General features: G+C 50.6%; 1 protein-coding gene across 1 annotated transcript; it reads right to left on the bottom strand.

Moving 5' to 3' along the window:
- Positions 1 to 4,855: 4,855 nt before the first annotated feature.
- LOC146853923 (olfactory receptor 5AR1-like) lies at positions 4,856 to 11,463 on the bottom strand. Its single transcript, XM_085650974.1, has 2 exons — positions 10,561 to 11,463; positions 4,856 to 4,897 (listed from the first exon to the last, which is right to left on the bottom strand). Exons 1-2 carry the CDS (start codon positions 11,461 to 11,463, stop codon positions 4,856 to 4,858), a joined length of 945 nt encoding a protein of 314 aa, XP_085507100.1.
- Between the last annotated feature and the right edge of the window lie 1,270 nt (positions 11,464 to 12,733).

The raw sequence follows: 12,733 nt of genomic DNA, 5'->3' as shown, positions 1-12,733 counted from the left end.
TGCCCTGAGCTCATCAGTGGCCTTGATAAGAGCGGTTTCAGTGCTGTGAGCTGAATGGAAACTGAACTGATTGGCATCTAAGAGAATATTGTTTTGAATATGTTCCATCAATTGTGAGTTCAAAAGCTCTTCAATGATCTACGCAGGAAGTGGAAAGCTAGCTGTGGGTCTCCCCTGTTTTCCAGTGGAGGGTCATTTGGAAGGATAGTGGCAGAAGGGAATGCTAAATAGATAGATTGAATCTTTGTATGAAAGAACTCTGCTATATCATTGCAGCATCCTTTACTATCAACCGCAGGTAAGACTGGCGATAGAGGGGTGGTTAGTGCTTTCAAAATCATAAAAAGTTCCCGCGGAACATTAGATGCTGAGGAGATTTTAGTTGCGTAATACTTAGATTGTGCTTTGCTAATTTCCGATTTATACATTTTTATGGCTTCCCTGTAAACATGCTTCTTCTCATATGAGAAATCTTTCCTCCACTGTCTCTCTGCTTGTTTGCACTTTAATTTCAGTTCTCTGAGACCAGGAGTATACCATGCTATACTCTTTTGGCCCTTTTATTGTGTCTCAACGTTTTAGGGGCCACCAAGTCCAAGGAGGCTTCAATCCATTCATTAAATTCATGATTCGCTGATTCTGGGTCACCTTCTAATAATGGGCGAGTATTATTAAGGGTAGCTGCCCATGACTCAGTAGAAATCTTGGACCAATTCCGGCTGAGTTTCTTGACTGGTCCCACCGGAAGGTCCCTGGTAGGTGCAGACCAGGAAAAAGATATCAAATAGTGGTCACTCCAAGGTAATGGGGTTGGGTTATCCACTAATAAATTAGTGTTAGTGAAAATAGGGTCAAGAAGGTGACCTTTAAGATGGGTTGACCCATTCACTTTCAGTTTAAGGGACAAAGCCCCTAAGCTATCAACAAGTTTCTCCACATTAGTTGAGGAAACCTCGTCAAAATGAATGTTCAGGTCTCCCAATACCGAGAAATTGGACAGGTAGCTAACTAAATTGTCTATGGTTTCTGGTAGATCAGTATTAAAATGGCCGATGACTCCTGGGGGTTGATAAATTAAGACCCCTGAGAGTGTGCAGGTGTGCGAGAAACTAATAGCGAAAGAAATACTTTCACAGTCGCGAATCAACCCCTCATTGATCCGACAGCTAAAGGTATCCCTGTGAATGATGGCCAGGCCCCCTCCTCTGCTAAGTGTCCGATCTTGTCTTTGGATAACATAGCCAGGTGGGAGTACCTGGACCACAACTGGGTCTGAGGACCACAACTGGGTCTGACCCACTAGTGAGCTAGGTTTCAGTCAAAAATACTACATCCGGGGTGTTTTCTTCCAATATTAGCCTGATCTCCATGGCGTGTTTAGCCAGCGATCGGCAATTAAGCAGGCACATTTTATAATCTGCGTTGGGTGGGAGGATCTTACCTCCTGCGCAATAGGGGTCAAGAACAAGAGAACAATGCGGGCACTTGTTTATTGCGAAGGGCGGCCCAAGACTATGGTGGCACATCTGCGTACCCTTGAGGTTGGTCAGCTGTGAGGCTGTATAAGAACAGGATACCACCTTGGGGGAACCAGGGTTCCTGGCCCCTGGTTCCGATCGGGCTCGGACGGGCGCAGACGGGCTTGCCTTAGACGCAACTTCGGCGCGCCAGCGGCAGGCACGCGGCACGCGTCTGCTGCGCGGCCGCGTCATCTGCCCCTTTTGAGTCAGGGGCGAGAGGGCCAACCAAAACAGCTGAAGCGCTGACTTATCCAAGATGTCCGCCACCCGCCCAGAGTATTGGACACAACTACGTCTCCCACACAATTGCAGTAAGTAAACAGTCATATTAGCAGTAAGGATTTTAAAATATCTTGTGCAAATTAGCAGTAGCGTTTAAAAACAAAATGAGCTGTGCGCTGCAGCCGAGATTCGGACTGCATGCGTCACCTCTGAGCCTGGTTTATCGGTCTCTTTGGTGGAGACAGGCTAAGCTACATTTCACTTGTGCTGGTGCCACCGAGAAGTGAGTGAGGAGCACTGTGAGGGAAGTCTTAGAGCTAGTGCGTGCAGTGCTGCTCGCTCCTCATGTTTATCAGCAAAGGGAGACGAGGGCTGAGGCAGGAAGTGCTCCCTCTCTCTTTCGCCTTCGTGCTGTGATTTATTGGTACCGGCAGCCAGGGTTCTGCTGCGTGGCCCCAGGCTGCCCACCGGCCCATCCGCAAAGGGAAACTGGAGCCTCATGGGCTCACACCTGCCCAGTCCACAGAGGAGTTCGCAAGGCGAGACAGGGTCGACAGAGACTTTGCTCCGTGTCCTGCCCATTCGGGCGTGGTTCAGCCAGAGGAGCCCTGTGGAAGTGGGGCGTTGCGTCCCTCCTGCTGCAGATAGCCTGGGAGAGTGGAGACATTGCTCCGTGCCTTCCTGGCCCAGCGGGGCCCCACCGGAGTTCTGCAATGGCAGAGGTGAGCTGGGGAGTAAGGACAGCACCGCAAGTTGGTGGGCTGCCGCCACAGTGAATCTACAGGCGGGAGACCCAGGGTGGGGTCTTCCTGCTGACATGAGCAGCACATGGGCCTATCCTCCTTGTTGCCCTGATGTGGGCACCAGCCTGGTAATTTGGGAAGCATGGGGCAACTTGCAAGAAAGCCCCCACGTCTCCTGTTGGAGAGGCAGGAATATTGCATTGGGGACGGCAGTGGATCCGCATCATCACGGCCAGCTGCCTTTGGGGACCCCTACTTGGTGAACCTATTCCTGGGCATCATTGTGGGGTGAGCCCATGACGGGGCCTACCGCGAGGAACTTGCTGACTTGGAAAAACTGCACCAAGAGTACTGGTATCTCAGTTAGGGGTGCGTCAGGGAGTATCATGTAGTTGGTGTTAAGGCTGAACGTCCACCGCAACGCCCATTGCCCACCCCTTTCACGCTAAGTGTAGCATGGAAGGGTGCTTATTCACAAGATAGTGTTACCCCATGTTAAGTAGCTTAACATCGCCTTGTGAATAGGCAAAGCTCCTATCGCCGCAGGGATGTCACAAACATTGACTTTCCTGTGGCGTTAGGGGCATGTAAATATGCCCCGTAATGTCTTTGTCTAGGACATGCACTGAAAAGACAGAATGGATATCACATGTCTCATGGAAATCACCTGCTTCTGATATCTCTGTCACCAATGCTATACAAATAACCTTTGCATTTCTTCTGGTGCGTCAAAACTATTCTCAATTCCTTCCTATCTGTCTCATCTTCAAGCCTTTTTGGTGATTTTATATGGGGTCCATCTTGCCTTGTCTACAGTTCTTCCACTTCAGGCAGTTATTGAGTCCTCCCTTTGCTTGTAACTACCAGCTTCCATTTATTGAGTTCCTTCTTTACTTTTGAATGCACCAATAATCCGAATGAAGACCTGCCAGTCTTGACCGTAGGTCCCTAAAAAGTAAGACTATATCTTGTACAAAAAGTAGGTCAGTCCTATTACAACACGTATCACCCTCGTCACCTAGACTAGACCAGGCTGAGGTTTGGTTTGCAAGAATCATGTTCTTTCAGGTCTTCTGGTTGAAAGTGTGCAGTTAGGAAAGGGACAACCTTTGGTGGCGCCTGGCTGCCCCTGCATGCTGTTTGTCTATGGGAAAATAAGTGCCCAGAGGTCTTCTGCTAAAGACGACATGGGCAACCGAGAGTAATACAGAAATATAGACTTTATGAGAACCTGTCATTGGAAGAATGGCGACTCTATTGAGATGTCTCATGCTGTTCGGAACTTTCTGTCACATGTGCATTATCATTTAGAAATAATGTTTTAGGCAAGGTCGAGAGAGACGAGAATGGAGCAGCACATGTGGAAGTTGACGTTCCATGTGTGGCCAGATGTGGTGGAGTGCTGGTGACAGCAATCAGAGCGTAGTGCAGACGCACATGGCTATTTAAACTTTTCCCCCATGTCCACTCTCAAAACAACAGCCCTTTCTTCCTACTTCCTTTTCCTCTTTATGCCAGGCCCAGCGTATCACATATTTCACTGCTCTTTTAGGGTCCCAGAAAATAGTTTAATCCTTTTCTAGCGCCTCACAGAGTTTCATCAGTTGCAGCAAACTTGCTATCCTCTCTTCTGGCTGTGAATGTCGTTCAGATTGTGACTTGTTTTGATGTTTCAGCACTTACTACCCTACACTGTTTCTAGTGCCAGACCGAGGTACACCAGGGTCTTTAACCTCTTATAAAGCATGCCTGATTAAGGCGCAATTGGGCCAGAATGAGGGTTGAGACTTGATTCTTCGTGTGGTAAAGGGTGTGAAAGTGAGAATAGATTAGGCTGGGATAGTGCATGGCTGTGACCGGAGAACAAACTTAATTGCATAAAAGTACAAAAAACAAGAGCTGCTTTGAGAGTGTCCAAGGCATGTTCGTATTCGAGGAAGTCGTAGATGTAGCTATTGTAGTGTCCTGCGAGACACGTTCTAGTATCCCGCAGGAAGCTGTCATCCCAGCCACTCCCTCGAGGGCTGGACACACTGCACCCCCACACCCATCCATCACGGGTGCCACGAGTGACGTGGTCCCGTCAACAAAAGGGCCCGGGTGCACGTGCTCGCGGCCAGTTACTGCACCCACTCTCCTGGTGTCTGCCTCTGTTATTTACAACATGTGGGCCTGAGGCCCGACATCACATTGGCGATGAGGCGGGCAGCTGACCCCGCATGCCTGCTGTTCTGTGCGTCATCACTCCCCATGGAGGAGTAAAGGAGCGTGACAAGCGGTGCCCGTGACTGCAAAGAAGACTGCACCCCTCATCCCCAGTCGCTGCCTCCCCGAGCCCTGGGGGGAGATCAAGGTAGCCTGCTTGGAGGCTCACCCTTGCCCATCGCCAGCACGACGGATGACAACTGTCCGGTGAGTTGACCGGTGTCTGCCCTGCCACTGGTTGCATGCGTGCGCCCCGGCAACCTCCTAGAGTCAGACTGGCCAAAGACTAACATCACCAGATGCCCCACGGGCAATGAGGCTGCGGTCGCTGCACCGTGACCAAAGCACACAAAAGAGCGGACCCCCGAAGCATGTCGAACCCATCCCCACACTGGAGGAAGCCTGAACTGGCAGTCCCAGCCTGCCGCTGCCCAGTGGTTCACCCGGGGAGCAGTAGCGGAGCCCACTCAAGCCGAGTGTGAGCCATCACCAAGCGAAAGTGAAACTAGAAACGGAGCGCAATCGTGCTGTCACCAGGCCAGCAAAACAACGCCTGTGTGGGGAATCACGCCACAAGCCCCTGAAAGTACCCGCTGGACGAGCAAACGCCACCTAGTTCGGCAAAGCCCTGAACAACGCCGCCAACAGAGGGAGGCCTGAAGGAGCGATAAGGGCGCGGCAGCGCCGTGCAAGAGTCCATGCCCCATACCTGCACAAGTGCTTGGAAGCTCCTCTGCCCGTCGTCTGCCAAGGCCTGCAGATATGAGACAGACTGCTGTGGGTGAAGAGTCCACCCCGCAACGCCCGTACCTAAAGCGGCCATCTGCGTGGAGGTGAGAGTGGTGGCCCGGCAGACGATCCAGTCTGATGCATCCACGCAGCAAAGGGGCATGAGACTATAGAGCCCTCCCGCGCCCCTGACAAGAACGGAACTGGAGGCTGGAGCCCACACCTCCAGGGGCCTGTACCACAACGGGCAGCCTGCAGGAAACGGCCCACAGCGCCACCTAGCACCTGCCCCCTCCGCACTCCCTGCAGCAAAAGGAAAACCGGTGCTCACCACAAGTTGGACTGAACAACCTACCCAGAGAGGAAGCTGCGCGCCACACAACCACTGCCCCAGGAACAGTGGAAGGGAAGTGAATCCTCCCAGATACAATGCCAGCAGACGCGCACCCCCACAAAGTAAGGCTGGAGCGCGAGAGGGACTGCCACGGCATGTAAAGCTACTGCATTTGCCTACCGGAGGTTATCGAGTGAGCGCAGGACCGCCTTGCAAGACGGAAGTGTTATCTTTGTCGCATGGCTCTGCACAGGCGTGTTCAGCCATCCCCAAGGCCACCAGCAGGAAACACGGCTGCCGTGACCACCGAGCAACGGCCACAGCGCTACCTAATGGCCTCCCAAGAGCAACGCGCTCAGAAACAAGACACACTGCCCAGCCTGAGCAAATAGCCAGCAGTGCCCTCTCTACCTATTCTCCCCCAGACTGTAGATACAGGCCGTATAAAATGCTCTGCTGCACTAGTACGCTGCCTATAGGCGCAGAGTCAGCAAAACAGACCACTAATCCTGGGAGGGAGATCGAGGCTCAAGTCCCGCAGGACAATCAAGCGCACTGACTGCCCTCAGAGGCTAACAGTCAAAGGCCCAGCAGACAGGCTGCAGCACCACCAAAGACCAAGAGATACCAGGAGCCCAGGACTACCCCAGCACAGGAACGTGCCACGAAGCAAAGGACAGCAAAGCCCCGGAAGAGGGAAGACGCCGAACCTCAAGAGGAGCACACGAAGACAGGGTGCATGGCGCACCACCCCAACGAGTTGCACATCACCAAAGGCTTCTAGGTAGCCCAAAACCTGCCGCAACCTGGGCAGGCCACCAAGACGACCACAGCGCCACCTGGTAGCTCACCAGGCGCAACGCACTGAGGAACAGACACTCTGCCGGAGCGGCTAGCCAGCTGTGCCCCACAACCGTCAGCCCAGACAACACCGGAGACCGGAAGAGAGGCCCTGACACCCCACTACCCTGCTGGAAGTGGCTAGATCAGCAACAGGAGTTTGCCAAGTAATCCTAGCCAGGGGATCCACACCGGCTCATCCAAAGAGAGGTCCAACACACTGACTGCTCATTGCGACCAACTTCAGCAGCAACCGACCATAGCGCAGCGTCCAGCCAACCAACCGGCGGCAGCAGCTAACAGATCCCCGAGTGTGCCCCGCCACCACAATTAAGACTGCCTGCGCACACCCAGTTGCTGAAACAGACTGCACCAGGCACAGCAGGACATACCCTCAGAGAGGAACACTCAGAGTGGCAATCTGCAACCTAAAAGGGAGAGCAGCAAGGACACCTTCAAAGACAGCAAAGTCTCCAGGTAGCTACCACACCTTGAGCCGACAGAGAAACTGGTGCCAAGCGCACACCACCGGTGGCTGCTTGACTGTACCTCCAGCAAAGACACTGTGACACAAGCCCCACTAGCAAGAGTGGACGATCAGCCAGAACAGCAACATCTCAAAGGAGCTGTCCCCACCGACAGCGCGAGCAGAGACTGGTGCAAGGCGTGCACCACAAGCGGCTACCTAATGCCGCTGCCAGAAAACAGGCACCACCGCCAGCTACACCACAGGCACACCAAGTGCCAGAAGAGAGCAACCATGTCTCTACTGCACCAGCGAAGCTCTGCATGGGGCTGAAGACCACACTTAGTGTCCTCCCTCACACTACCTCAAGACAGAGTCGGCCGCGACCCACGACAGGCAAGAGAGGAGTTGCACACTCCACGTGGCAGACCGCCACAGCAACATGCGCTCCAGCAACCAGTGACACGTGACCAGACGTCCCATCGCCCAGCAAGCAAGGAGCGTGCCGGAACGAAGGCAGAAGCCGACGCCACGACAGCGCCGCCTCGAGGTCCAAGCGCAACGCCCTCGAAGAATGAAGAGAGTGACAGCCCTGTCACCACGAAAATCGGAGGAACACAGGTGGGTGGAATAGACCAACAAAAGGGAGAAGACCAAGAACTCGCCCAGCAAGCCAAGAGCACACCCTGACACGCCAGACAGCCACCGAGGCGGACTGACGTCCCTGGATACAGCTCCACGGGTGAACTGAACATAAGCGACAGCAAGCGCAAGCCGCGTCTCATCCCTACGCTTCCCCAGGCGACCGTCCATCCCCAAGCATCGGTAGTCTAAGTCAAGGGGCATCCCTGCTCCTGTCCACAGATGCCACGGGTGAAGATCAGCACTGAGTGTCCATCCTCACACCGCCTCAAGACGGAGTCGGCAGTGGCCCCAAGCCAGGCAAGAGAGGATCCACACACTCTACATGTTAAGCCACCACAGACACACAACATCAGCAAGGCGGAGGCACGTGGCTGCCAAGGTCCATCCTGACATCCAAACACTCCCAGCAAGTCACCACCACCTGTCATTCCGACTCACCACATAGCTGGCTACCGTCATCACGCCAGCCATCGGCACATGCGTCAAACACCACTCCCCGAGTACCGATGGACTGGAGTTCGAAACCGTTGCCACACAAGCCGACTAAAAGAAATCAGAAGCCACCTGTGAACCTGACCTACACCGGAACCGCGGCAGCGAGTGCAAGTCTTGACCAAGACTCATCCACCCGAGAGGGTTGTGCGTGCGACCAAGCAATGGCTCCTCGTGGTCCTTCAGCTGCCCCCAGATGGCACACAAGCAGCGGCCCCCAACGCAACCTTCCTACAGTCCCGCAGCAATCCCAACGACAGGCCTCCCTAGGCGGGAGAGCGAGCAGAGACATTGCCCCACCGACAGGGTACCGGTCACAGCCAAGCGGTTCAACAGGGACAGTCGGTCTAGCAACACCTCAGTGAATTCTCACTCAAGACTCCATCCATGGTCACGACGCAGCCCACTAAAAGAACTGTTAGAACTCACCACAGACCATCACCGACGTCAGCAAAGTGGAAGCCATGCAAGACATGTCATTGTCAGGGAACGGACGGTATGCAGCGGACGTCTCCAAGCCAGCGGCCGTGTCCTGAGTCCCTCAGGTTATACTACGGGTGTCCACCGAGAAGGTCCTGCTGCAAGCCAAGTCACCAGCCCATGTCTGATGTCATCCTGCCACCTGACTTGAGAGACTGATGGACCCTGTGGTATTTATTTAACTGTCTGTTTCATCCCCACAGGTTGGACTAACATGTTGTTTGTTCCTCAATAAAGTTGAGGAGGAATGTAGTGTCCTGCGAGACACGTTCTAGTGTCCCGCAGGAAGCTGTCATCCCAGCCACTCACTCGAGGGCTGGACACACTGCACCCCCACACCCATCCATCACGGGTGCCACGAGTGACATGGCCCAGTCAATAAAAGAGCCCGGGTGCACGTGCTCGTGGCCAGTTACTGCACCCACTCTCCTGGTGTCTGCCTCCGTTATTTACACCATGTGGGCCTGAGGCCCGACACCACAGCTATTCCTCCATTTGATGAGGTGGGCACAAAGGCCGGTTCTCAGTCCACGTTTGCTTGGGGTTATGCAACAAGCACCAAAGGAAGTGACACCCACAGAAGTGACGTGCTCCACCATGTATAGAAGGTGGAGAATTCTAGCTGTTGAATGCGAACAGCACCAAGCACACCGAAGCGGATTGTGCTTGCATTGTATACAGCATGGAGAGATCTTGTTTAGGAATGCACAGCTGATGAGTTGTGTGGGGTTGCATGGTAGTGCGAGTGTGACCTCATATCTATGGTTCACTAGGGTTGTACCTTGGCATAGTTCTCTTTAAGTTTAGTTAGTCGGGGCGAGCCTGATGGGTAAATTGCATGCCCAGAAGGGGAGGGACTGATTTTGTGTTGAGAGCCAGATGCTGCTAGACATTAAGATGTTATCAAAAAGCCTGCTGCATTGCTGGTGGTGAGTGGCGAGTCACCCCTGTACATGGCTTAGGGTTCAGGTTCATGCTGCACAGTGGAAGAAGTGCACTGAAGAAAAGGAATACATCCAAGACGATCTACTGTGCAGTTATGGAGCTGCCAGTAGTGTCACAAATGTGCTGAAACAGCAAACAAGGATGGTGCTGAGGAAGGCAAGTGATGTAAGGGAATTAGTTTAGTGTTCAACTGTGAACCACCTACAGGTGGTTAGGGAATAACCCCAGTATGATGTTAGGCGTGGAAGAGCAGGGACAGGAATGGAAGTAGAGTGTCAGTGAGGTGGTCCACAGGCTTGGCACACTCTTTGATTAGTTCTATATGTACATAATTCTCAGGAATCTAATATCGGGTCAGGTTGTTTGAAAATGGTAAATGATAATGCTCTGCTAATGCATAGGAACAAAGTATTCCACGGGCAGATCAATATTGAGGAGGAAGGAGATGATTGGCAGTGAAAGTTACAGCATTGGGAGATTGTAGTGACTGAAGGAGAGGGATTGCAGAGGGCACATAGAAGGAAGCAGTAGCTTACATGGTTACAGATGGAAAGGAGGAGATTTCCATAAGTAGTGGAGAGTAGGGGAAGCCTGACTGTGGATAGCAGACAGAGCATGAAAAGTTCACGATTAAGGAGGTGGTTGATGAGGGATTCTGAATGTCTCTGCATGTGAGAAGCTGCTCATTGCAAACCTGTGTTGTAATCAGGTGCTAAGGAATGAGTACCAGTGAAAGTAACCTTGCTTCCTCACAGCCCTAAAGTGACATACTTACTGTAGTTTCACATAATTTTGGCAATTCTGCATTACTCGTTGATGCAGAGAGAAAAATATATAAATATGTGCATGAGATGGAGAAAAAGATCAAATCCAAGAAAATTTACTACACACAAAGCTTCAGATACCTCCTTTTACGGCACAATTTCCTAGGTGCTGCATTAGGGCATTTTTTACCTGCTGATTTCTCAGGCTGTAGATGAGAGGATTCAGCATGGGAATGATCACAGTGTAAAATAATGTAGCCACTCTGTCCTGATCCAGAGCATAGCTTGAACTTGGCCTAAAATACATGAAGAAACCTGTTCCAAAGAATAAAGTTACACAGATAAAGTGAGAGGAGCAGGTGGAAAAGGTTTGGCGTCTTCCTTCCAAGGAGCGTATTTTCAGGATGGTCGAGATTATCCTAACATATGACACAAGGACCACTGTCAAAGATCCAAAGGTCATGGTGCCAGCCACAGTGAACAGGGCGACTTCATTGAGAGTGGTATCAGAACAGGAGAGCTTCAGCAGTGGAGGAATATCACAAAGGAAATGGGAGATCTTATTTGGCCCGCAAAAGGTCAACATGAAAGTACAAGTTGTGTGTACCAGAGAATTCACCAAGCCCCCAAGATATGATCCAGCCACAAGAGAGATGCATACTTTGTCAGTGATAATCGATGAATAGTGCAAAGGATGGCAGATAGCTGCATATCGGTCATAGGCCATCATGGCCAAGAGAATGACCTCTGTACTGCCAAGTATGAGAAATATGAACATCTGTGCCACACATCCAGACAGAGACATAATCTGCCTCTTAGAGAGGAAATTTGCTAGCATGTTAGGTGTTATAACTGAGGAGTAACACAGGTCTATCACTGATAGGTTGATGAGGAGAAAGTACATTGGTGTGTGAAGATGAGGAGAGATCCTTATCAGAACTATGATGCTCAAGTTGCCCAAAAGGGTGATGATGAAAACCAGGAGGAAGACCCAGAAGAGTGGTATCTTCAGTTCTGGAATATCAGTGAGTCCTAGGAGGATGAAGTGCTTCACTCTGGTATGGTTCACTTGCTCCATTCAGGGTCTTGCCAAGATGGTACCTGTATGAAAATGAATAACATGGAAATAGTTTGGAGGAGTAGTCTTCCATGTGCTTGCAATAGGATCATCATTGGCATCATTAATTTAATGTTATGGCCTACATCAGGTGAAATGATTTGTCCACTCCCTAATAATTAGGCCTGGGCAGAATTTCAGGGTAATTAGATTAATTTCAGTAATTCTGTGTTACTCTTTGTCATGGAATGATTGATATTTACTCAATTATTCTTGCTTGCAGAATTAAATGCAATTTGGGGGTAAAATCCTACTGCAAGAGCACATTTAGCGAGCATGAGCTGACGCTTGCACACGCTATTTGAGTTCTGCTGCATTTAGGGCTGTTTCAGAGCACAAAATGCATCCTTGCATCCATTTTGGATGTGAAGGTACATTTTGCAGTAAGAAAATACCACTAAATACTGGTTGAAAGTTTGCTGGACAATCCAACCCCAAGAGCATGAGTAGCTGCTGCACTCGCACATTGTGTTCTGTTGCATTTAGCACTATTTCTCATTGCAATCCATCCTTGCATCCATTTTGGAGGTAAGAGAGCATTTTTGTGTTAAGAAATAGCACTTAATACTAAATTACTCTTCCTGTGTAATTCAAGTGTAATCTTGTGGAGTCTTTAGTTAATGGCACGCCATTCCGCTACAAGGAATTATGCGAGTTATGCCTGTCACTATTATTAAGGACCGTTCCTCAAAGAGATACTTTTATTGTGATGCTGTTTCCAAACAGAATACATTTTAACTTATCCCGTGTTACCCTATCATATAGTTAGGTGCTTGAATGTTTTCTCCTCTATAGGTTGAGGGCCTCTAACATTGGTTCCTGCAAACCTAATGTGAACTTTAGTAACATCTTTTTTGCTGTGTATCTATGCAGACGTGAGACAGAGATAGTTAACAGTGATGTGCTTTCTGGCTTGGTTGGTGATTCAGCTGAAATGTTCCACTTCTTGGACAACAAGTGAGCATGAGAGACACAGCAGTAAGTTAGCATTTGACTGGTGTAAGTGCCTGCCCATTGTTTTTTTTAATGTGTTTAATATGAATCAGTTGTTGAGAGGACACGCTGATTGTTTGATGCTGTTTAGTTTCAATATCTGGATGTGATCAGGGATCTTGGTGGTAAAATCCTCAATTGCTAGAGGCAAATGCTAATTCCTAAGCAGAAACCTCCCGCTGAATCTCTTCTAACCTAAAGGTGGTAAGGAAGGTTAATTCCTCTGGTAGATTTTCCT

This window comes from Triturus cristatus, chromosome 4_1, assembly GCF_964204655.1.
Source record: "Triturus cristatus chromosome 4_1, aTriCri1.1, whole genome shotgun sequence".
In the NCBI taxonomy this organism is placed as follows: domain Eukaryota; kingdom Metazoa; phylum Chordata; class Amphibia; order Caudata; family Salamandridae; genus Triturus; species Triturus cristatus.
The sequence above is the reverse complement of the archived record's forward strand: the minus strand, read 5'-3'. Positions and strand labels throughout refer to the sequence as shown.